Source organism: Lissotriton vulgaris, chromosome 6 (assembly GCF_964263255.1).
Source record: "Lissotriton vulgaris chromosome 6, aLisVul1.2, whole genome shotgun sequence".
NCBI lineage: Eukaryota > Metazoa > Chordata > Amphibia > Caudata > Salamandridae > Lissotriton > Lissotriton vulgaris.
Genome location: NC_141694.1, coordinates 201,082,156 through 201,105,493, shown reverse-complemented (window position 1 = coordinate 201,105,493; position 23,338 = coordinate 201,082,156). Strand labels below are relative to the sequence as shown.

General features: G+C 41.3%; 1 protein-coding gene across 1 annotated transcript in view; it reads right to left on the bottom strand.

Moving 5' to 3' along the window:
* The window catches only part of LOC147707020 (meprin A subunit alpha-like), a 90,899-nt gene that overhangs the window by 53,969 nt on the left and 13,592 nt on the right, over positions 1-23,338 (bottom strand). The window contains exons 8-9 of the mRNA XM_086926245.1: positions 8,852-9,073; positions 5,433-5,582 (exon numbers count right to left, since the gene is read on the bottom strand). Of these exons, the coding sequence (XP_086782371.1) occupies positions 5,433-5,582; positions 8,852-9,073 (372 nt within the window). The remainder of the gene's footprint in view (positions 1-5,432; positions 5,583-8,851; positions 9,074-23,338) is intronic.

Here is a 23,338-nt window from a genome sequence, read left to right as displayed (position 1 = left end):
TAGGTTTCCTGTCCAGGGAGGTGCTAGCACCTCCCCAGACAGGCTTTTGTGTATTTAGGGTGGGTTGCATTCAGTGAATGCTTTTTAGACACTGCCTGGGGCACACAAGATGCTCCATGCATTTCCCAGTTCAAACCGATTGCTGGGGCACTCATCTCCAGCTTTGGCGTGAAACTGGACAAAGGGGAAGGGGTGTAACCACTCCTCTCCAGGTCCACCCATAGGAGGGACCATAGGGTATGTCCAACCCCTAAACTTGCTATAGGTATAGAACCCCAGTCCCTAGGACTTTAGATTACCCTGGACGAAACTCTGATACATAATTCCTGGACCTTCGACATTCCATTTCGACTGGAAGACGGAAGAAATCTCCCTTGTGGTCAAGGAGTGACCACCCTGTCCAAACAGGCACCAACAGCATCTTTGCCAGTCTGCATTTTCGAGGCTCCCGCCGGATCCCGAAGAATCTGCAACACAGGACATGGACTTTGAGACATCTCTGATGCTGACATGTGCTCCCAGCAAAGCTGAGACCTGTGGCGGACTTGAGAGACGTGGGACCGGAACTCCTGGACATCCTGCATCCTTGCTACATCACCTACTTCCCGAGGTATCCCAAAGTTGTGCATTGGGGTATTTGTAGCCCCTGCTCCGAGCACCTTTTGCATTGAAGCTCAGAGGCCCACACTCCACGAGTGTCCCGTGGGCCCGCTTTGTGCATTTCAGCTTGACGCGTCTTTGCGGTTCCTAGTCCGTTGGCTAGTGAGCCCCCACGAAGACCAATCTTCACTTTCTTTAGTTTTCCTGGTTGCTCCAGGCTTTCTCCCACTCCTCTCCAAAGGAGGAGTTCCTGGGACCTTGCTGGCAGTGCTTTATTTGTGCCGGTGCTTGCCAGCGCTTAGCAACGGCGCTTAATTATCAGGGCCGGGTCTACACGTCTTTAGTACTTAATTGATTTTTATACTGCGTGGCACAAAGTGAGTGCTGCACTGCTGCTCTACGCTCGCCATAAGTGCTGCGCTGCTGTTATTGACTGTAGTTTTACGTTCCACACGAGTGTCACAGAGTCACCAACATCTTCTTCTCACTTCGTATTTCTGTCAGGAACTGTAATATCTGACTGAATCTCAATCTCTTCTTGGCGTGTTGAATCAATGCAGCGGCTGGGGCTCAGTGTTGAAGTTAGACCAAAAGCTGACCATGAAGGAACACACCAACTACATCGCAGGGTTGTGTTTCCACACCATCGGCCTACTTAGACGTGTCTTCCCGTATCTCCCTGCCATCTATAGGAAGACACTTGTACAGGCCCTGGTGACCAGTCGTCTGGACTACTGTAACGGCCTGCTGACATTAGCAAACGCAGATGCTGTAGGTCGTTTGCAGGTAGTCCAGAACACAGCAGCAAGACTGGTCATGAGTGCACCAGCCAGGACTCCCTCTAAGCCCCTGCTGAAGGAACTACACTGGCTTCCCATACGGCAGCGTATCAACTTTAAGATATGCTGCACGGTTCACAAATGTCTCTACGGAGCAAGCCCTAAATATCTGTCTTAATCCCTTGAGCTGTATCAGCCCAGCAGGTCTCTCCGCTCTAGCAACCAAGCCCTTCTAAAGCCCCCTGCAACTAAGAAATACAGACAAGGAGATCGTGCTTTCTCCACGGTTGGACCTGCTTTATGGAACAAACTTCCCACTGATGTAAGAATGACTACCAACCACCTGTCTTTTAGAAAGACACTAAAGACCCTTCTTTATCAAGAAGCATTCCTGTCTAGTTAACTTCTATGATGCACTACCTGTCGTTCTACAGCTGGAAAAGCGCGGAGATACCCTTACGGGATTGATTCCTGCGCTATAGAAGAAATTAATATAAAAATAAATAAACAATCTAGTTCTGTGTTTTTTAACTGTGTGTATGTAAAGCGCTCTGATGCCTACGGGTCACATTGAACAATGTTGGGCTAAGGCATGAGCCCTGTGGCACCCCTTTCGTGAGCACCCTTGAGATGGAACGAAAGGGGCCCAGGCTGATAGATTGTGATCTCCCGGAAAGAAAACTCTCCAACCATGATAGTGCTGAGCCTCGAATTCCTACTCCCTGCAAACGGCTGAGAAGGATGTTATGGGACACGGTATCAAAGGCTGCACTCATCATCATTGACTTCAATCTCTCCTGCCGGACGTCAGACAATTTCCTCTCCTGGGGTTTATTTTGTTGTTTCTTGCGCTATGTTCAGATGCTTTTTCCAAGAAAAATAGAACGCAGAGCTAGCGCAATACGGACAACTAGGACGAGGTGAATGCATGGCTATAATACGATACTGTGTCCACAGTAGGAGTGGGTATGTATGAAGATGCTCATATATTTTCCAGCAACCTTAGCAAAGTTTGATGAAAAACTTCACAAAGTTTACTTCTCACATTTGCAGCAAAACTTTGACTTTTGCTCGAGTTTATTTGGAAAGCTAAGCTTGCAGACAAAAACTCTGCATGCATTTATAATGGAGCATGAGAAACTCCAGCAAAGGGTTAACTGGTGGAAAAGAACTCTGTAGATATTTGTCATTGTGTCTGGGTTCGAGAGTGAACATTAACTCCCAATGTACTTAAAACTGTGCACGGGCTCCAGCAAACGTAAACCAAGTATCCTTGGAAAGCTTTAGTGATTAGAAAATTGGAAACTTCGCAAAACTTCAAGGGCATGTACCAAAAAAATCGAAACAATTTGAGTTTCTCCATAGGATTCCATTCTGCGATATTCATTTTACACATACACAAACTGTGCTGTAGATTATTGGCTCGCTGAGGTAGTTCTCCAAGGGTTTACAAGTAGTTCCAACTTGTATTGTATTGTATGTTGGATTTATATAGCGCTTATCACCTAGGGGTCTATAAGCGCTTGCCTTGGGAACCCGTCCTGGCTTTTCCCTGTGAGATAGCCCCTACAGAGCATCCCCAAGGTGAAAGCCAGGCATCCCGCCGCGGGGGGCCGTTGTGGAGATTAAGCAAGCTTAATGCCCAGAGTTGCAGAGTGTGAACCCATGATTAGGTCAGGCACCGAAGCGAGAATTATCGAGTCCGTGGACATTTGAGCTCAAGACCCTGCCGCGTCAGGAATTGAAACCTGGTCCCGGGTCTGACCTCTGCTTCAGGGTCTGCCTGCTCTAACCAGTGAGCCACACTTCTCCAGATCAGCAGGACACGATTTTCCCAGTCGTGGTCTAATCTTAATCTAATTTTTTCGTAGGACAGCAATCAGACTACAATTCCCAGAATGCACGCATTAGTCAAATTAAATTTGTGACCGGTCAATATGTGCCTGAGGGCTGCTGGCTGCTTACACCCTTAAACTTACCAGCATTTAAACCTGTGGCATGCAGGTTACACACAGATCTCTGCAACAGTCCCAACAAAAAGTGTCTATGCCATTACCGCCCTAAAAGTGAAACAAGTGTATCAATGCCACTGGAGTAATGAAGGTAGCTCTATTCTGATTTCTCTCCAATAAATGTACTTTCTCACATACGTAACCCAAGACCAAAATTCCAAAAAGACTCAGGTATTTATTTGCATCAGCTATACTGACTATACACAAGTAAAATGAATCTGAAATGTAGGCATTTTTCGTTTTGTAAAAATGTATTACGTTTTGCCTCTCTCCCTACCCAGTGGGCCCATGAAATCACATTTCCTGAACTTTCTTCTCCTGCCCCGCCTCTGTCAGTGTCTTCCCTGGGGCAGACGCGCTTATCACCTCTGCATTACATGCCTGTAAAACAAACAATAAACACAGAAAAGGCCTGCAGGTGAACTAACTGCCTTTGAAGGGGCGGTAGCCCATGGCAATTGCTTGCTGTTGCTTGCCAAACCAACCAACACTACTTTTTGTTTGGGTGCACACAGTCATGCGTGCCTCCCTTTCACCCTCGGAATCCTCATCAGACAAAACATTGAAAACACACAGACTAAGAGGACAGTAAAGAGCAAATGAAGATGTCAGTCAGCAGGCTGAGCAGGGTCTAGTCACGTCACCATTATACTGCGTGCAATGCAGTCTAACTCGTTGTTCTTGGTGAGGCTTAGACTTGTGACTGGGCCGGGTGGGCCCAGGCCCCAGCACAGCCAGTATATTCTTGTTTTAAAAGCACCTGCTGCCCAGTTCCTTCCTGGCCTCCAGTAATATTCAGGCATACATTCAAATGTCAAGATAACTGGTGATTAATTGTCTTCATAGAGAAAGACAGGAGTTTTGTTTAGGGGAAGTTGTGACTGCTTGTAAGGTAGTACAGATGCCAGATGGTTACTATACCTGCTGCAAAGAACGTTTACCATGCTGATCAAAAAGTGCATATAATCATGTAAAGAAGGTCAGTGACACGTGTTACTGCTTCTGTCAGAGAGATCCTTTTGTTACTTGCTATTTGTATATATTACATCTGGCGTTTAGCAGTGCCAGTTGCCGATGTGGGTGGAGCCAATATAGCAAGTGGGTGGAGTCAGAGAAACATGGGCGTGGCCTCCGTCAAACATTTGAGCACCTGCACTTCAAATTTTACAAATTAAGCACTGCTTGCTGGTCTGCACCGAAGCCCATCTTGACATCTTGCGTGGATTGCATTTGCCAAGGCTTGTTGGATTCAATCCGGGTGTATGACGAGAGCCCCAATTAGAAGTCAACACGTCAGAGTTTTGGTAGAGAGTTCCAAACTGCTCTCAAATATATAAGCATGGAGAAAACAGAAATGTATTTAAAAAATATATATATATAAACAGAAGAAATAGTATAACTTTCGGGGACAGAAATTATAGCACTGGCAGTTTTCAACAGGTACAAGTAAAATTTTTCACTTCTATTTGTACTGACCGACTGATGCGAAAATGAGATTTAAATTGACGCATAAGAGAAAATTGACATTTTTCACTGGTCATTCGGTGCAAATGTAGTTTTTCTTACAGTCGTGTTTTACATATGATGGTGCAAAACTACACCAACAAAATAGTGCTCAACGCTGGTGCAACTCATGTAGTACGCCCAAAATATTAGAAAGTATGAATTGAGCATTATACGATAAAGAATATTTTGCAATAAAGTAATCTAAAGGGTCAAAATAGGTTCAGCGAATCCAGACAAATTAATAAATGGCTGGCTGAGGTCAAAGAGCTGTTATAGTCATGCAACAAGAATGGCTTATCCTTCCAAGGTCCTTCTTATCAAAGCAGCAAAGCTTTACAACTAACAAGAGCACCCAGCCCTAGGCACATTTGTTGAGACTTTGTCCCATTTCTGTACTATATTCATAAACATCACTTCAACCATGGTGAATGGCCTATGCCATTGTATTTGAAGGTCCAGTCCATCATGCCATTGGTGTTTACAATGCACACAGAGCATTACACAAGTTATCAGTATGTTAATATGTGTCGTTTACCTGCACATTGCCCCAGTAACGTGTGATCATCTAAGCCACCCGGGGTGCTTTTCTCATGCAACCAGTCCCCGTTGTCACTGGTCCCTTGAATCATGCCACAAATGTTTATGTATTCGAAAGAGCACTGGTCCAAAAGAGTGAGGGTTTCAGCTGAAAAAAATGGCAGGCACAAAATTAGCTGGGCAAGTAAGATACACATAAAAAAGGGATTCTTCTCAAAAGATTAAACAAAATGGCGGAACAGTATATTCAAGCAGGGTTTCCAAAGGATCTTAGTTTTTAGGCTGGCAAGTAAGCTGTGGATTCAGCTTAGTTGTTATGCCATTAAAAATGTTAAACTTCCACCAATGGTGATACTAGAACAATGTGACACTAAGTTAAAAAATAATGGCCACTAGACAAGAAATCTGCCTGGTCATACGCATCATTATACTTTGGACAAATGAGCTATCTAAGCATATCATTTTGCAATATATATTGCATTGCTTTGAAAGTATCCTCAATTAAATGCTGAGAAAATAATTTCATTTTAGAATGTTGGGAAATGATTTGAAAACTTCACAGGTGGATATCTTTCAGAAATTTACCATAAAATAATTTCTCCACTAATCATCAGTTTTTCACATTCCACTTGGTAAATTTGTTTGTGTATAGATAGCTATTGTGCAAAATTCCTGTCTCAATTCCCTCCCTGAATCGGCAACTAATGCTGAGAATATGATTTAGGTGAAGGAATAATGAGATGTTAGAGCTTGAGATCATGAACAAATGTTCAATCAGGCGTTTGTTAAGCGCGACTACTCACCCGTAAGGGTCTCAAGGCGCTGGTAGGGGTGCTGTTAGCAGGCTCCAGTCCATCAGGGGGGGCTGTCGAAGAGCCTGGTTTTGAGGTTTCTTGCAAAGATGGGGGGCGATGTTGTCTGTCTGATGTGGAGCTGTAGGGGGTTCCAGGCTCGTGCCGCGAGGAAGGAGAAGGAGCAGCCACCCAATCTGGTCTTTCTGGGGCACAGGACCACAGCGTAGGAGAGCTGGGCAGATCATAGGGTCCTCTGGGGTGTATGGAATTTGAGTCGGCTGTTCAGGTATGCTGGTGCGGTGTCGTGGAGGGCCTTGTGGGCGTGGGTGAGCATCTTGAAGGTGACTCTAGCTTTGATAGGGAGCCAGTGGAGTGTACGCAGGTGCTGGGAGATGTGTCAGTGTCTCGGCAGGTCGACCAGGTCACTCTTTTATTTCATACATATAGGGTCAGATTTACTAAGAATGCACGCAATGCAGGGCAGCTGGGCAAGTTGCTGTGCTGCGTTGCATAAAAAGGAGGATATAAATATATTTCTCCTTGTTACACCTCTCTGTGGTAGGCGTACCAGTTTCATGCAATTCCAGCTTTACAAACCTAAGTAAATCTGGAATTGTGTGCAATCCACGGGTGGATGCCCGGGCACACCCTTGCTCCACTTATGCAACCCCTACCACTGAAAAATGTAATGCAACACAGCCCAAGCTGCTGTGTTGCGTTACATTTCTTTACAAACCACATTAGTTCATGCGGATCAGGCCTTTCGTGGGTTTGTATATCCCAAATAAGCAGTGTTTTGCTGTGCGTCACCCTGCATGAAACTAGGGCGATGCAAAGGCTAAGTAAATCTGCCCCAAAATCAGCCGCGGACGATAGTAGGAGTTTCTGCAGGGCGGTGACGTGGGGACGGGGAGGGGGAGGTAGTAATGTATGGATTACGGAGTTTAACAGGTAAGTAAACATATAAATAAAACTAATTTAGTTGCGCGCACTTCATCGCCAAATGCCCCTGCCCCTCCCCCTCCCCACATCACCGCCCTGCAGAAACTCCTACTACCGACCGCGGCTGCCCACAATGTCATTAAACATGCATCAAAATGATCATTTCGCCAACGATTAACAGGGTTTTCGCTTGGCTATTTCCGACTTTTTCACTCACAGTTCAGTTAAAAATTTAATTGTCTTTGTTTGCGACCCAATTTCATCCTTTGCTCCTCCTTTCTCTTAATGTGACATGACATTACTTTTCGATGTTTTCTCTGCCCCATATTTCTGCCTTACTACAGCAATGCCACTGATGCTCTTCATCTGGCACGCAGTGGCAGTGCAGACTTTTCCTATTCCGATGTTCCACCAGCTTACTTTCTATTTGTAGCAGGGAAATAGAGAGGGGATTTGTGCACGAAAGACCATCATTATTAAGGGGTTTCGTAACTTGCATTTTGTTGTACATTATTTTACACTCTTATTTTATTTAAAGTGTCTTTCTTCAAACTACATCCTTTCCCAAAAAACACATTTAAATAATTAAGAGGTCCCCCAACCAATTATGAGGTTATTTGCCTCAACATAAGACATTTCTAGCAGGCCAGTTAATAATCTCTGTTGTTGGATTTCTAGTAAGTGCCCATGTACCCTAGGAATTGGGAACATGGTACAAAATGGAAATCCATGATTTATTTACTTTGTGCAACTTCCTGCCTTCGGGTCTTTGCAACATTTAATCCAGAAGAGAACTGGTCACCTCACTGTAGGTTAAAAAAGCAGGGTGGGGCACTATTACTCCTATGTCACGAAAATGTGCTTTTTCTAATATCAATTTAGAGATTCGGGGCCAGATGTAGGTGGCCGTTTGAGGCCATTTACCGAGCGGTAACGGCCGATTTTGGCCGTTACCGATCGGTAAATGGGTGACAGGTATGTAGGGGCATTATTTTACCGAATCGGTAAAATTACAGAATCGGTAAAATTCGGTAATTAAAAATCGGTAAATCTATTTTACCTACATCTGGCCCTTAGACTTCTACCATAAGATACCATGTAACACTAGTTATTACGAAATATTGCACAGCAATACAGATATCTATTTAGCCACTGCATCATTTTCACATTCTTTTTATAGCAGATTTTTGGGGGGGAGATCACTATGTCAAATGTCATATTTCTCATGACAATGCTATCCATATGGATCTTCCCGCTGCAATGCAAGGTACATATTCGTCTTGAGGTCAGTATAGGTGGGGTTATAAAGAGTAGATATATACTCACATTGTGATGTATTGGTGAGCAATATATTGGATCCAATATTATTGTATGTCAGTATTATCACGTTACATGGTGACATTCAAATAAAAGAACAGTCTTTTGTAGCATGTTTACAACAAACTATTATGCAGGAGATTAGATTTAAAATAACTTACAAAGACAAATATCTTATATGTCCATATATATGCTTCTTACAGGGCCGAATATTGAGACGTTTCCATGCATCAAATGTCTACCCTTTGAAAAGACTTCATCAGGATATCTACTCACTCCTTGAATGACTGTTCAATTACATCATTTTCATTCATTCAAATTTATATCTTTGTGAATTACATTTAGGTGTCTATAATGTACTTACGGCATTTATACATGCGGTTAAGGCGCTCTTTGTCAAGAGCGCTAAAATCCAAGCGCTGCCCTATGATGTCATCAAACTCTTTTATTTTGGCAGTGATGGTGGGGGCACTGGCATTCTTGTTGAAGGAGAAAGGCCCATAGTGCATGACCGATTCGTAATCATAGGGAGTGTTCAAGTCAGTGATGAAATCATCGTTGTACGTGTTGAAATTGTGTTCCTTTCCTGTGGAAATTAATATTTGTCATAGAAAATGTTGAAAATTGTTTAAAGTTGTTTAAAATGTGCCAACAATTTTTTCTTATGACAATTTTTGGCAAACAACCCCATAATATATTAGATTTTCAATCGCTGTAAGTTGTTTGGCAGCAGGAAATAGGACGTAGCAAGGGCATAGCTCTGTACATGTATGGAACACTCACAGACCCATAGGTTTGTGTCTATTACCAAACAATTTGCATGGCCATTTCCAGTCCTGTAAACACTTATACAGTTATTCCAAAATTAAGTTAAAGAAAATGCATTTATAGTGAAATAATGCGTACAGAACACCATTCATTCTCGGGGGTAGTGCGGGCAAAGAGATTTTTTTATCAGCTAAAAACATGTTCAGATTGTAGAAAAATGTGCACCTTTACATTCCAATCTGACGTTCTCATTCCAATTTTGTACCCTGTGGAAACCCAATTTGATGATATTTTGCAGAAAGGTTAGGTCAAAGGGTGCTACAAGGGATTTATTTGAAACAGATTTATATTCATTGGTGAGCCGTAACTATGTAACGCACTCTTGTGTATCCGTAGGATAACCGGTTTGCATCAACTATAACAAATATATTGGTGGAAGGAAAACTGAACAAAATAGAGCAGAGAACGTATTGCGTGTTCAAAAACCAATTCTTTATACTGCAACAAAAGTAGGGAGACAGATACAAATGAAATAAGGCAAAAAAGGCAAAAAAGTCATGAACAGAGATAAATTGAATTTTCACTGCAGTTCATAACTGAAAACATCAACTCCAAAAGTTTAAAGACACAACCAAAATTAATTAATAAAAAAGGGGTTGTGAATTGGTAACAGAGTAGCGTGACAGGAGATGATGGAGTGTCGACGTTTCGGTCTAGGTAGCAGTCGTCAGATAGACCATCATCAGGACGGTGTTTTTCTATGCAGAAAAAACTCCCTATGTAAAATAATACAACATAATCAATAATTGACTTAAAAATTAGAAATACATTAAATGCATGCTCTATATGTCAAAATAAAACCATTATTACTCAATGGTCACTCCTTCCTAGTGACCAATGAGAAACAATTTCTACCATAAACATGAGACAGTATAGTTCAAATCGTGAAATTATATATAATTCACATGATAAAAATCCGATAAAACAGTAATGTATACTGGTTGATTGTTAAAAGGAACAACTTCTCATTAGAGAAACTTCACAGTGATTTCAATTGAAATAAAAAATATTTACAAACATTGTAAACTTATCACACAATTGGAATTTACAAATTAAGATACATAAATAAACATTTGTGCATGCCTATGAACATTAATCTAAGGAAGTTGGATTAGTTTGTCACCTTGAATCTTCCAATAGGTCTTAAAATAGCATGGAAACAGCAGGGCCACTGGAAAAACTGAACACAGCAAAAGCGTGTGCCAAGGAAGCCCCAACTAGAGAGAAGGATTTGGAGTCTTATTAGGGATCAGGGTGAAGCATCTATCTACTGAATTCATATGTTAAAGCAAGAAATAATACCTTAAGTGTAGGCAGTACACGCTGTAATTGATAACAAGTTAGTGCGTGAAGATTAACATCCGAAGTTCCTGAAGGAGAGAATTAATAACGGGTGGTTAAACTAGTCTCCCACATATTGCTGTACAAGTTTAACCTGTAGTAGTGCAAATCTCAACAGTCGTTTGGGAGAAACTGAAATGTCACCGCCGTATACTGACTGTGTGAAAAGGGTGTGCACAACAAGTTACTGTGAAAGCTCACAGTTTCCGATATTCAGGACTAAAAACCGGTGGGTGTTTAGTCCAAGAACCATGCACCGTTTTAAATAAAGGCTGACCGATGAGTGCAGCTATGCGTTACATGAAGATCGAAATAACAAATAGGAGGCAAAGAAGTGACCAGGAATTAATTATTCAAGGAATGGCAGCGACGGTGAGTTACTCGCCCGAAAATGAAAGGAACATTTAGGATTAACCTCGATGTTAAGTATATCCATGTTATTAATTCTCTCCTTCAGGAACTTCGGATGTTAATCTTCACGCACTAACTTGTTATCAATTACAGCGTGTACTGCCTACACTTAAGGTATTATTTCTTGCTTTAACATATGAATTCAGTAGATAGATGCTTCACCCTGATCCCTAATAAGACTCCAAATCCTTCTCTCTAGTTGGGGCTTCCTTGGCACACGCTTTTGCTGTGTTCAGTTTTTCCAGTGGCCCTGCTGTTTCCATGCTATTTTAAGACCTATTGGAAGATTCAAGGTGACAAACTAATCCAACTTCCTTAGATTAATGTTCATAGGCATGCACAAATGTTTATTTATGTATCTTAATTTGTAAATTCCAATTGTGTGATAAGTTTACAATGTTTGTAAATATTTTTTATTTCAATTGAAATCACTGTGAAGTTTCTCTAATGAGAAGTTGTTCCTTTTAACAATCAACCAGTATACATTACTGTTTTATCGGATTTTTATCATGTGAATTATATATAATTTCACGATTTGAACTATACTGTCTCATGTTTATGGTAGAAATTGTTTCTCATTGGTCACTAGGAAGGAGTGACCATTGAGTAATAATGGTTTTATTTTGACATATAGAGCATGCATTTAATGTATTTCTAATTTTTAAGTCAATTATTGATTATGTTGTATTATTTTACATAGGGAGTTTTTTCTGCATAGAAAAACACCGTCCTGATGATGGTCTATCTGACGACTGCTACCTAGACCGAAACGTCGACACTCCATCATCTCCTGTCACGCTACTCTGTTACCAATTCACAACCCTTTTTTATTAATTAATTTTGGTTGTGTCTTTAAACTTTTGGAGTTGATGTTTTCAGTTATGAACTGCAGTGAAAATTCAATTTATCTCTGTTCATGACTTTTTTGCCTTTTTTGCCTTATTTCATTTGTATCTGTCTCCCTACTTTTGTTGCAGTATAAAGAATTGGTTTTTGAACACGCAATACGTTCTCTGCTCTATTTTGTTCAGTTTTCCTTCCACCAATATATTTGTTATAGTTGATGCAAACCGGTTATCCTACGGATACACAAGAGTGCGTTACATAGTTACGGCTCACCAATGAATATAAATCTGTTTCAAATAAATCCCTTGTAGCACCCTTTGACCTAAACTACTCTGTGCCCAAGCCTACAAGGGTTTATTGGGTTTCCCCTGCCTTTAACAGTGTGTTTGTGCAGATTGCGGTCTGCTGCGGGTCACTTTTTTAAGTGGTTAACTTTTTGGATTTTCTTTCCATTCATTTAAGTCTTTTTTTCGGCTATTTACATGTCTGAAGCCGAAACCTTGTCATATACGGATGAGTACATTCAAAAAATCTCATCCGGCCCATCTCTGTTGGGAACTAAAGGACCGGTGGTCCCCTTACCCTGTGAATCCGATCTGAACCAACTAGAGCGACTGCGTAAGAAATTGGTACGAACTGAACTTCATGCCAAATTTCTTACTGACTGTCTAAACGCTAACATAATTCCCACTGGTTTGCAGATTAGAAATATACCAATCATCTTCACAGAAGACGAAGACTTCAAGCTACATTTTAGCTTTGCCTCCAACAAATGCTCACGCACCTGGATGGTGCTGAGCATCGAAACAGCATTGAAACATATCAAAAATCTAGTGAAAGACATAGAAGCGTTAGAATTGAAAATCAACTCGGATTCAACCATCTTGAACGCTAAGGATCTATTAGACAAAATAAATCTTACCATCAAAGATTTTGAAACCTTCAATTCGCAAAAGAAAACATCTAAATTACAACTAGACATCAAAAGGTATAACAAAGAGAAGACCTACCCCTATCTTAATAAAGACTTTTACCAACCTCAGGGGCAACAGGGTTTCTTTCGCGGTCAACAGAAGAGGGTTACCTTTTCAGGCACCGATTCAGATTCAGAGAACGAATCCGGCCCAATCCTTCAACAAAGAGGCGTACAGGAACAACCATCAACCTCTAGACAGCCTTTTTTAGGACAGGGCCAGAGAGGACAAGGCCAACCAACACGGGGCCAACAAAGGCAATCGCGCAGAGGATGGGGGCGCAACAACTACACCCCAGGTTACAGACGAACGAGGAACCAGTACTACGAGTGGTGAGAGAAATAGATAAAGAAAGTAATGTAAGTGTACCTATCTTTAACCTTTCTACACATCTCCTGTCAACTGATGAAATATCAGTCTTGTCACATGGTTTGTCCTTTGTTCCAACTTTCAAAAATGATCTATTTACCACCAAACTTGAGCTCTACAAGTTTTTCAGAGCTATTCGTCTTAAGAATTTCTTTGCTGATAAAACTCCAACTATGTCAGTTGATGTTACTGGTTTACGTCCATCATCTACTTTCTTTCCAACCAATAATATGGTTGCCAAGGAAATTATTACCTTTGAAAATGCTGTAATGACCCAAGTTGAACATCTATTGAAACAACCCAAATGGGTTCCATTCAACCTAACTAAAGCACAACAGAAGGCACTCTTTAACCTACAATCTCTCCCAGATACTGTCTTCAAACCGGCCGATAAAGGCGGAGGAATAGTACTCTGGGATGAGAAAGCCTATAATTTGGAACTGAAAAACCAACTTTCAGTAGTATCTAACTATCAACGATTAATATGTAATCCAACTACAAAACTAGAGAAACGGATCCAAGACCTAGTAAAGGTAGGCATTACAGGAGGTTGGTTAAGTGATAAAGAGGCATCTTTCCTTATTAATAAAGCCCCAACTGTCCCAGCAATATATATATTGCCTAAAATCCACAAAAACCAGACTAATCCACCTGGACGCCCTATTGTGTCAGGGTGCAACTCCATCTTAAAGCCCCTGGCACAATATGCGGATTTCTTCATCCGTCCATTTGCAACTGAGAATAACAACTATATTAGGGACACGATGTCAGTCATTAACAAGGTTGAGAACATTCCCTTTGACAGCAATGTTGAACTTTTAGTGTCCATGGACATTGAAAGTCTATACACTAACATCCCGCAAGAGGAGATATTAAGCATTTTATTTAATTTGCTTGAGACGAGACCTAGACCTCACCAGGTTCCATCGGAATATATCATTGATTGTTTGAGAATTCCACTGTGTGAAAATTTTTTCATTTATGATAAATCCTTTTACCAACAGCTCAAAGGAGTAGCCATGGGCGCAGTTTTTGCCCCAGATATTGCCAATATCTATGTATCTAACTTTGAAGAGAATGTCATCTATAACTCCAACAATCCCTTCGCAGCCCATCTAAGATGTTGGCTGCGTTACATAGACGATATCTTTTTTATCTGGCATGGTAGCTCCAGTGATCTTACCAGCTTCTATGATTGGATTAATTCACAAAATTCAAACCTCAAATTCACTATGGTCTCAGATAACCTCAGTATGGACTTTCTGGACTTATCTATTAAAGTCGATGAGAATAACACCTTATACACTACCTTGTACACTAAACCAACTGCTAAAAACACCCTTTTGAGATACAATAGCTGCCACCCCCAAGCTCTTCGAGATGGCCTACCATTTGGTCAATTTCTACGCTTACGTAGAAATTGCACCAGACGTGCTGACTACTTTAGAGAAGCACAAATACTCAAACTTAAGTTGCTCTCACGTGGATATCCGAATAGATTACTTAAACAGTCTCTAAAACGGGCTTGGTACAACGACCGAAACCTACTCTTACAGGTCAAAGAAAGAGATACCGAACCCAAATTGGTATGTGTCACCACCTTCGGTACAGCCAGCAATTCAATCAAAAAGGTGATTACAAAAAACTGGTCTCTTCTCTCTGATCTACCAGAATTGGTGGACAAACCAATGTTTGCCTTTAAGAGAGGCCGCAATCTTAGAGACAGGCTAGTACATGCCTATAAGAACAATACAAGTGAATTGGTGGATAACATGCGACAACTAAGTCCTTTGAAGGGACACTATAAATGTAACCACTGTGCTGCTTGCTCCACCACTGCTAATCTTAAACAATTTAATCTGAACGGCAAGAACTTTCCTCTAAAAAACTTTTCAAACTGCAACACAACCAATGTTGTGTATTGCATAGAGTGCCCCTGTGGTCTCAAATATTTTGGTAAAACCATACAACCAATTAAGAAAAGAATCCTTCAACATCAGTCAAGAATCCGTTGCCAGACGGAAAATGCCCCATTAGTTGACCATTATTTGTCCAAAAACCACAGTGAAAATGAGCTTCTCTGGTATGTAATAGAAGTGATCAAACCGACAATTAGGCAACCTAATGTTGACCATCTACTAACTCTAAAAGAACAGCGCTGGATCTGCTTTGCAGACTCGGTCAGACATGGTCTCAATTCATCTACAGAATGGCATGCCTTGGCATGCCTGTAGTCTTTTGAAACCTTGGGTCAACTAGTATGCTATTGCAAGTTTACCAGTATTAATGTACAGATTTTTGACAGTTTTGTTTTGATATCAAAGATATTTGTGTACCTTGACTGACCTTGGTTGCTTTGTCACAATGAATCCCTTACTTTGTTTAGCATGGACTATAACATATCTACCCCAACTGATTCTGGTCTCTTTGTCACAATGTATCCCCAACTTTGTTTAGCATAAACCACATTGTACTATGAATGTTGACCCGTTGACAACTGTGATTCATAACAGTTTCGTTTCCCAATCCAAGATGGTGACCGTTCTAGTGCCTTCGCTTCGAATACACTGCAAAATAACTGATTGATGTATCACTTTATTCCCTTTTTTCTTATTTACCAATAATCAAAGTTAAGTATATCTAGAATTATCCTTTTTAATGATTAAAACATCAAACGAAGTGACCGAATGATATTTCACTTCCGGCTCTGTTTACAATGCTTCCGGTTCACTGATTCACATCAGTTTTGTTTCCCAATCCAAGATGGCGACCGTCTTAGTGTTTTCGCTTTGAACACACTATAATATGTACCAATTGATATCCCCTTTGCGTATTTACTAATAATCATAGCTCAGTATATTCGGAATTATCCTGTTAAGATTTTAAATAACATACGAAGTGACCGAAGGATATTCCATTTCCGGTTTTGCTTTCAATGCTTCCGGTTCACGGACATAAAGCCGTCCAACCGTAGTCCTTTCATTGTTTCCCAAACAACGGTTGACGATGCGCCCGTATGCCGATTTTCTACAATTCTCAATGTAAGTAGCCTTGCTTGAAATGGGATCGATGCGTACTACACTAGGACCCTGCCCCGCCGCTTTTAAGGCTAAAACATGGATATACTTAACATCGAGGTTAATCCTAAATGTTCCTTTCATTTTCGGGCGAGTAACTCACCGTCGCTGCCATTCCTTGAATAATTAATTCCTGGTCACTTCTTTGCCTCCTATTTGTTATTTCGATCTTCATGTAACGCATAGCTGCACTCATCGGTCAGCCTTTATTTAAAACGGTGCATGGTTCTTGGACTAAACACCCACCGGTTTTTAGTCCTGAATATCGGAAACTGTGAGCTTTCACAGTAACTTGTTGTGCACACCCTTTTCACACAGTCAGTATACGGCGGTGACATTTCAGTTTCTCCCAAACGACTGTTGAGATTTGCACTACTACAGGTTAAACTTGTACAGCAATATGTGGGAGACTAGTTTAACCACCCGTTATTAATTCTCTCCTTCAGGAACTTCGGATGTTAATCTTCACGCACTAACTTGTTATCAATTACAGCGTGTACTGCCTACACTTAAGGTATTATTTCTTGCTTTAACATATGAATTCAGTAGATAGATGCTTCACCCTGATCCCTAATAAGACTCCAAATCCTTCTCTCTAGTTGGGGCTTCCTTGGCACACGCTTTTGCTGTGTTCAGTTTTTCCAGTGGCCCTGCTGTTTCCATGCTATTTTAAGACCTATTGGAAGATTCAAGGTGACAAACTAATCCAACTTCCTTAGATTAATGTTCATAGGCATGCACAAATGTTTATTTATGTATCTTAATTTGTAAATTCCAATTGTGTGATAAGTTTACAATGTTTGTAAATATTTTTTATTTCAATTGAAATCACTGTGAAGTTTCTCTAATGAGAAGTTGTTCCTTTTAACAATCAACCAGTATACATTACTGTTTTATCGGATTTTTATCATGTGAATTATATATAATTTCACGATTTGAACTATACTGTCTCATGTTTATGGTAGAAATTGTTTCTCATTGGTCACTAGGAAGGAGTGACCATTGAGTAATAATGGTTTTATTTTGACATATAGAGCATGCATTTAATGTATTTCTAATTTTTAAGTCAATTATTGATTATGTTGTATTATTTTACATAGGGAGTTTTTTCTGCATAGAAAAACACCGTCCTGATGATGGTCTATCTGACGACTGCTACCTAGACCGAAACGTCGACACTCCATCATCTCCTGTCACGCTACTCTGTTACCAATTCACAACCCTTTTTTATTAATTAATTTTGGTTGTGTCTTTAAACTTTTGGAGTTGATGTTTTCAGTTATGAACTGCAGTGAAAATTCAATTTATCTCTGTTCATGACTTTTTTGCCTTTTTTGCCTTATTTCATTTGTATCTGTCTCCCTACTTTTGTTGCAGTATAAAGAATTGGTTTTTGAACACGCAATACGTTCTCTGCTCTATTTTGTTCAGTTTTCCTTCCACCAATATATTTGTTATAGTTGATGCAAACCGGTTATCCTACGGATACACAAGAGTGCGTTACATAGTTACGGCTCACCAATGAATATAAATCTGTTTCAAATAAATCCCTTGTAGCACCCTTTGACCTAAACTACTCTGTGCCCAAGCCTACAAGGGTTTATTGGGTTTCCCCTGCCTTTAACATTTTGCAGAAAGGAGCACTCCAGTAAATGTACAACTGCAACACAAGTGTTTCAGGAGATGTTTGTGAATCGACAAAAGCTGTAATTTACTACCGGTTGTGACTCTACTGCAACCATAGCTAAACCTACTAGCCCTTTGTGTCAGCCATACAAGCAATTCCCACTAGCAACATTACAGATTGTTTCATTTATGTATTGTAACTGTATTGATCTGGTCAAGCTTTGTTTAATTGAGTGGATTGTCTGCTGACTGTCATTACAGGCTGCATAAAACTTCCACTAGGATACAGTTACTTCTGTAAAATGTAGAGTCCAGTGCATGCATGTAAATGGATCTTTCTCTTTTCGTCATCTTTCAGCTCCCTATTCCCTGGATAAGAATACAGGGCATTTATGGATCACATATTTAGGTCACTTGTGAGATATTTGCTGAGCCAGGAAGGATGTATTAAAGGCAGAAGCTTGACCTGGAGCATCTGAATTGACATTATCATCTCTCTATACATAGACAATCAAACAACTATGAAATGACACTTTCCTGCACAGATAGCAACATATGTTGAAAAACTGTCCCATAATGACCTGTATATTTAATATAAGGCATTCCACTAACCTGCTCCAGTTGCCAAATATTTATTATTTATTATTTATTTATTTTGAGTATTTATAAAGCGCGACTGATACCTTGCAGGCTTCCTGGCGCTGGAGAATACTCTGCTGACGGATAACCGGGAAAGCAGTCAGACGAACATTTATTGGGGGAAGAGCCAGGTCTTGATACGTCTCCTGAATGGAAGAAGCTGTGGAATCTGACGGATGTCAGTAGGCAGGCTGTTCCACAACTTGGCCGCTGCAACCCTGAAGGATCTGCCCCCTGTTCTGGTTTTATTGAATCTGGGTACCTTTACCAGACAGGCCGAGGATGAGCGTAGATTTCTAGCAGGAGTGTACCACCGAAACAGGGCTTGCAGAGGTTTGGGTCCAAGTCCGTGCAGAGCCTTAAAGACAATGCAGAGGGACTTGAAAGCCACACGTTGTTTTAAGGGTAGCCAATGTAGCTCGGCCAGAGCTGCTGTGGCCGAAGCCCTCCTCGTCCAGCCAAGAGCCAGCTTGGCGGCGGCAGATTGAATTCGCTGTAGTCGATCCATCAACGTGACTGGAGACTCCAGGAGCAGGGCGTTACAATAGTCGAGGCGACTAAGTATCGTACACCTGACTATCGACGCCCGGGCTTGTGCCGGGAGAAGTGGCATGATTTTCCGCAGTGAGCGAAGCAGGGCTGTGCAGATCCCCACAGTTTTCGTTACCTGGGTTTCCATACTTAATTTGTTGTCAAGCATGGCTCCCAGGTTGCGAACCGAGGCAACTGGCAGAGGTTTGTCTCTAATCTCTGGGGGCCAGAATTCATTCGGAAACTGGCGGGGTATCTTGGTGCCTGAACAAAACAGGACCTCCGTTTTAGAGGAATTAAACTGGAGGGAGTTTCTGTGTAGCCATCCAGCCGTCTCTCTTAGGCAGTCGTGGAAGGTGGAAAAAGGAATGGCATCTTCACCTTCCCAAGAGAGGATGAGCTGCGTGTCATCAGCGTAATTTATTGTTTTGATCCCAAAGGATTGGATTAGCTTGACTAGCGGGATGAGGTACACGTTAAAAAGGATGGGGCTGATGGAGGAGCCCTGAGGGACTCCCTGGGGTACTGGTGAAAAGGTGGATTGGAATGGGGGAAGGGAGACAGCCTGTCTTCTGTCCCAAAGGTAGGAGTGAATATTTTGAACTCTGTATTTGATAAAGCTACAACTTGATCAATTGAGCTACAATACAGCATTTAGCATAAGCTAAAAAAACTAAATGGGAGACAGTTGTGGCCAAGAATGTTAAGACTATCATTGACAAAAAGATAACCTAGAGCTCTGGGCACGTTTTCCGAGAGAACCACTGTGAAGGTAACCAAGAAGATAGACTTCTAGTCAAAAATATTGGACTTGTGCACCGCATTCTGTTTACCTTACTGCAAACTACCCCACGGTGTTTGATTCTTAGGGAAAGATGTGTCTGGTGAAATGAGCAGCCCACTCCTCCTCAACCGCTCTAAACTGGTTCTGGGACCATCTCCTTATCCCACTTGGTTGCTACCAGGAAAGCTACTGTGTGCCATAGGATCAAAAGCCCCCTCCTTGCTAGTTCTCACTTTACTCTCAAATGTACACTTAACTACGAATGGGTTAGCTTCACTCTGGTCGCTTTTAAAATAATTATGTTCTTGAACCCCAAATGCCCTATCAGGTCTTCTGGCCAAAAGGTCCAAGTCACTATGTCTATTCTCAGAGTAGTTTTCACACCTCACTGCTAGGGGGAAACTGCTGGCAAGCTAATGCAAATTTGCCTACTAGAGCGAATGTTTGAAAAGTTACTTTTCCTGTATATCTATCAACAATGCAACTTCACAATTGAATTTGATTGGTTATAATTATTTTAAAAAGTGGTTGATTAATTTTGTAACTTGTTCCAAAGCAACATTAGCAAAAAATGTATCTTAATTGCACTTCAGATTTTCTCATAGGAACGTCCACAACCCTATACAGTGACATTTACTTTTAGGGGCTAGTCACTGGAGGAACCTGGCAACATTAAATATTTACATTTTCCACTTTTAAATACTAGGCCCCCTCCCTTGTGGAGTACACATCCTACTTGGGGGTGACTTACTTAATATTTAAACTTAGGGTTACTTTGGGTTACAAAAGGGTTATTTTGACAGGTTCACCTGCAGGTTTAAAAACTGCTGCAGCCAGGCCAAGCCTTGTTTTTCCTTATCGACCTAGTGGATGGCACATGTACTCTACCATGTACAATAGCCTTACTGGAAAGATTAATATGCTAATTGGGGACTAGCCAATTGTACCATGTTTTAGGAGTCAGACCACACGGGCACTAGACAGCAGTGCCCCCGAATGCAGGTTTCAAAAACCATCAATACCAATTAGCAAAAAATGGGTGTGACAATGCAAGAAGAATCATTTTAACCACAAAGTACAGCAAGTCCATCCTGGCATCCACACTAGATATGACAGGATGAATAGACCACATTAGCAGTGGCACTAGCTGTTATGCTAGACATAGCCATGCTCGCTTTGCAATAGTCCAGTTTGTACCCCAGGGATGTCCCATCTGCTCTGGTGGTCAAAGCATCCTCATGGGGAGAGCCCTAAGTCCACTTGTTTATCTCTTCCTAGTTACCTGTGGTATTGCTGGCAATAAATGGGTCACCTGCTACAAGGCATTGACACAGCTGGTTGAAAACATAGCAGGTCTTGTGCTTATTACATAGGTTGCATAACTGATATTTATGCCAGGTCTGTTATCACTGTGGTTTCCTCACATCACCTGCCATCACAAGAAATAAACTCACATTCTAGGATATGGACAGTTTCCGAATCAAGGCTAGGCACAAATGAACCAGTACGCAGAACACAGGTATTATAGATTCACTCGATCCATTAGTAATTGTATTATGCTCATGATTTATACTGATAATCATGGGCTGCCACTCATCCCCCCTCATCATTAAACTAATTAATCTCTTCATGCTCGTCACATCCAGAGAGAGAAGTAGGTTCCTCTGTTGGGAGTGATGTCCCTGATACTAACTAGTGCTGATGACTATCTTGCTTCTCACTTCCTCATGACTGCACCATCTACTTCTCTACTGCCTGATTCATGTACAGCCCACTGGTTCCCCAGCCTTGTTAATGGGCGTATGCACACTGAAAATAAACCTGGAATGTAACAAAAGTTAGGGCAGATCCTTTTGGAATGTGTGAATGAGGGAATCTGGATAGCTGATATCTAAACGGAAGACGCATTTTGTATTGCACACTGAAGCTTTTTGATACTTCTACATATTACAACACATATTCCAATTGTACTTTATGTTTTCGCAAAATCTTTCCTAATCAAGATTTTGAGATCCTAGATTATTTACTGTAGAGAGAGTAAAGTATGCACTTCCGCAAAGTTAGTAAATTGATAAATAGGGCTTCATTAATAAATCCTGTTCCTAGATGTTATACCTCATTGTAGCTATAGACCAAAATGAATGAAACAAGATCAAAATGACAAAAATTGCATAACGAGATCAGGAATGTATTTTTAAAATAATGTCAAAACCCGACCATAGGACACTATGGGAAGGTAATTGTCACTGTAAGTCTAGGAGGTGTGAATGATACCTTTTCAGGCCAACAACGAGGGAGCACAGATTATGGCTGTTCCCCCAGCAAACAGTTTTACTTCAAAACTTAAGGCTTGATTTAGCATCTGGAGGGCAGGTTAGTCTGTCACCAAAGTGCCAGATATTCCATCTGCCTAATTACAACTGCATTATATCCGGTAGCTATAAATAGGAAGGCGAACAGCACATCTGTCACATTTGTCATGGAGTAACCCATCCACAACTCTAAATCAGGCCTTTAGTTTCTCAGATGGAAGTCAAAGTCCTCTAGCAGGGCAAAGTAGGTCACTCGAGCCAACAAGAGCTGCACAAGGTCGGGTACACTTAATCCAGGTTCCCACTATCAATTCAATTTGGGTGCCAAAAGCTCTGAGGACGCTTTGCTGCTGATATTACTTGCTGCTTTTTCCTGCTGACACTGTACATCCTGAATGTGTCACTTTTTTGATTCTCAAAATCTCAAGTGGGACAAATCTGAGGCACAGCAAGGTAGGGTTCCACGAGGTTGGATATCCTGGTTTCCATGATTTTGCCGGAGCTGTGAACTTCACTGCAAAAAGCCAGGAGTGGGGAGAACCAGGACATCTCGCCCACTGAGGTCACATCTTTTATGCATAATCTTAGCAATTTACCCTAGTCCCTTTCAAGTAAAAATAGTTTGAAGTTCCACTTTGTCAAGATGATGAATTTCTTCCTACTAGTAATACTTAAACTACCTACAACCACTCTCTTTGGCTAAGACCCAGTCAAAGTCAAATTCCAACTGGTCAGGCGGTTTACCTCCTTGGGATTAATGAAATCCAGCAGATATGATACTTGAGAAGCACTTCAAAAATTGAGGTACAAAGAGCAGAATCTAGAGCGCAGTCCTTTTCTAAGCAGCCAGAGACAACAGATGGCTTCCTCTTCTGTTTTCTTCCAAAGTTAGATGTGTTCTAAGTCTCTGGTGGTGGGAGTACCAGGTAAAAGTAGCAAATTACCAGCGTCACACCAGGTTAAAGTACCACCTCAGCAGTGACTGGTGTAGTGCTCTAAACCTACACTTGCTCAGTGCCCACAGTGAACCCTTTCCTACTTTTTCTGGAGCTTTTTAAGTTCAGCTAAAGCACTCCCAAAAGCCTCTTTTCCGTGGAGTTTTCAAGATGGCTG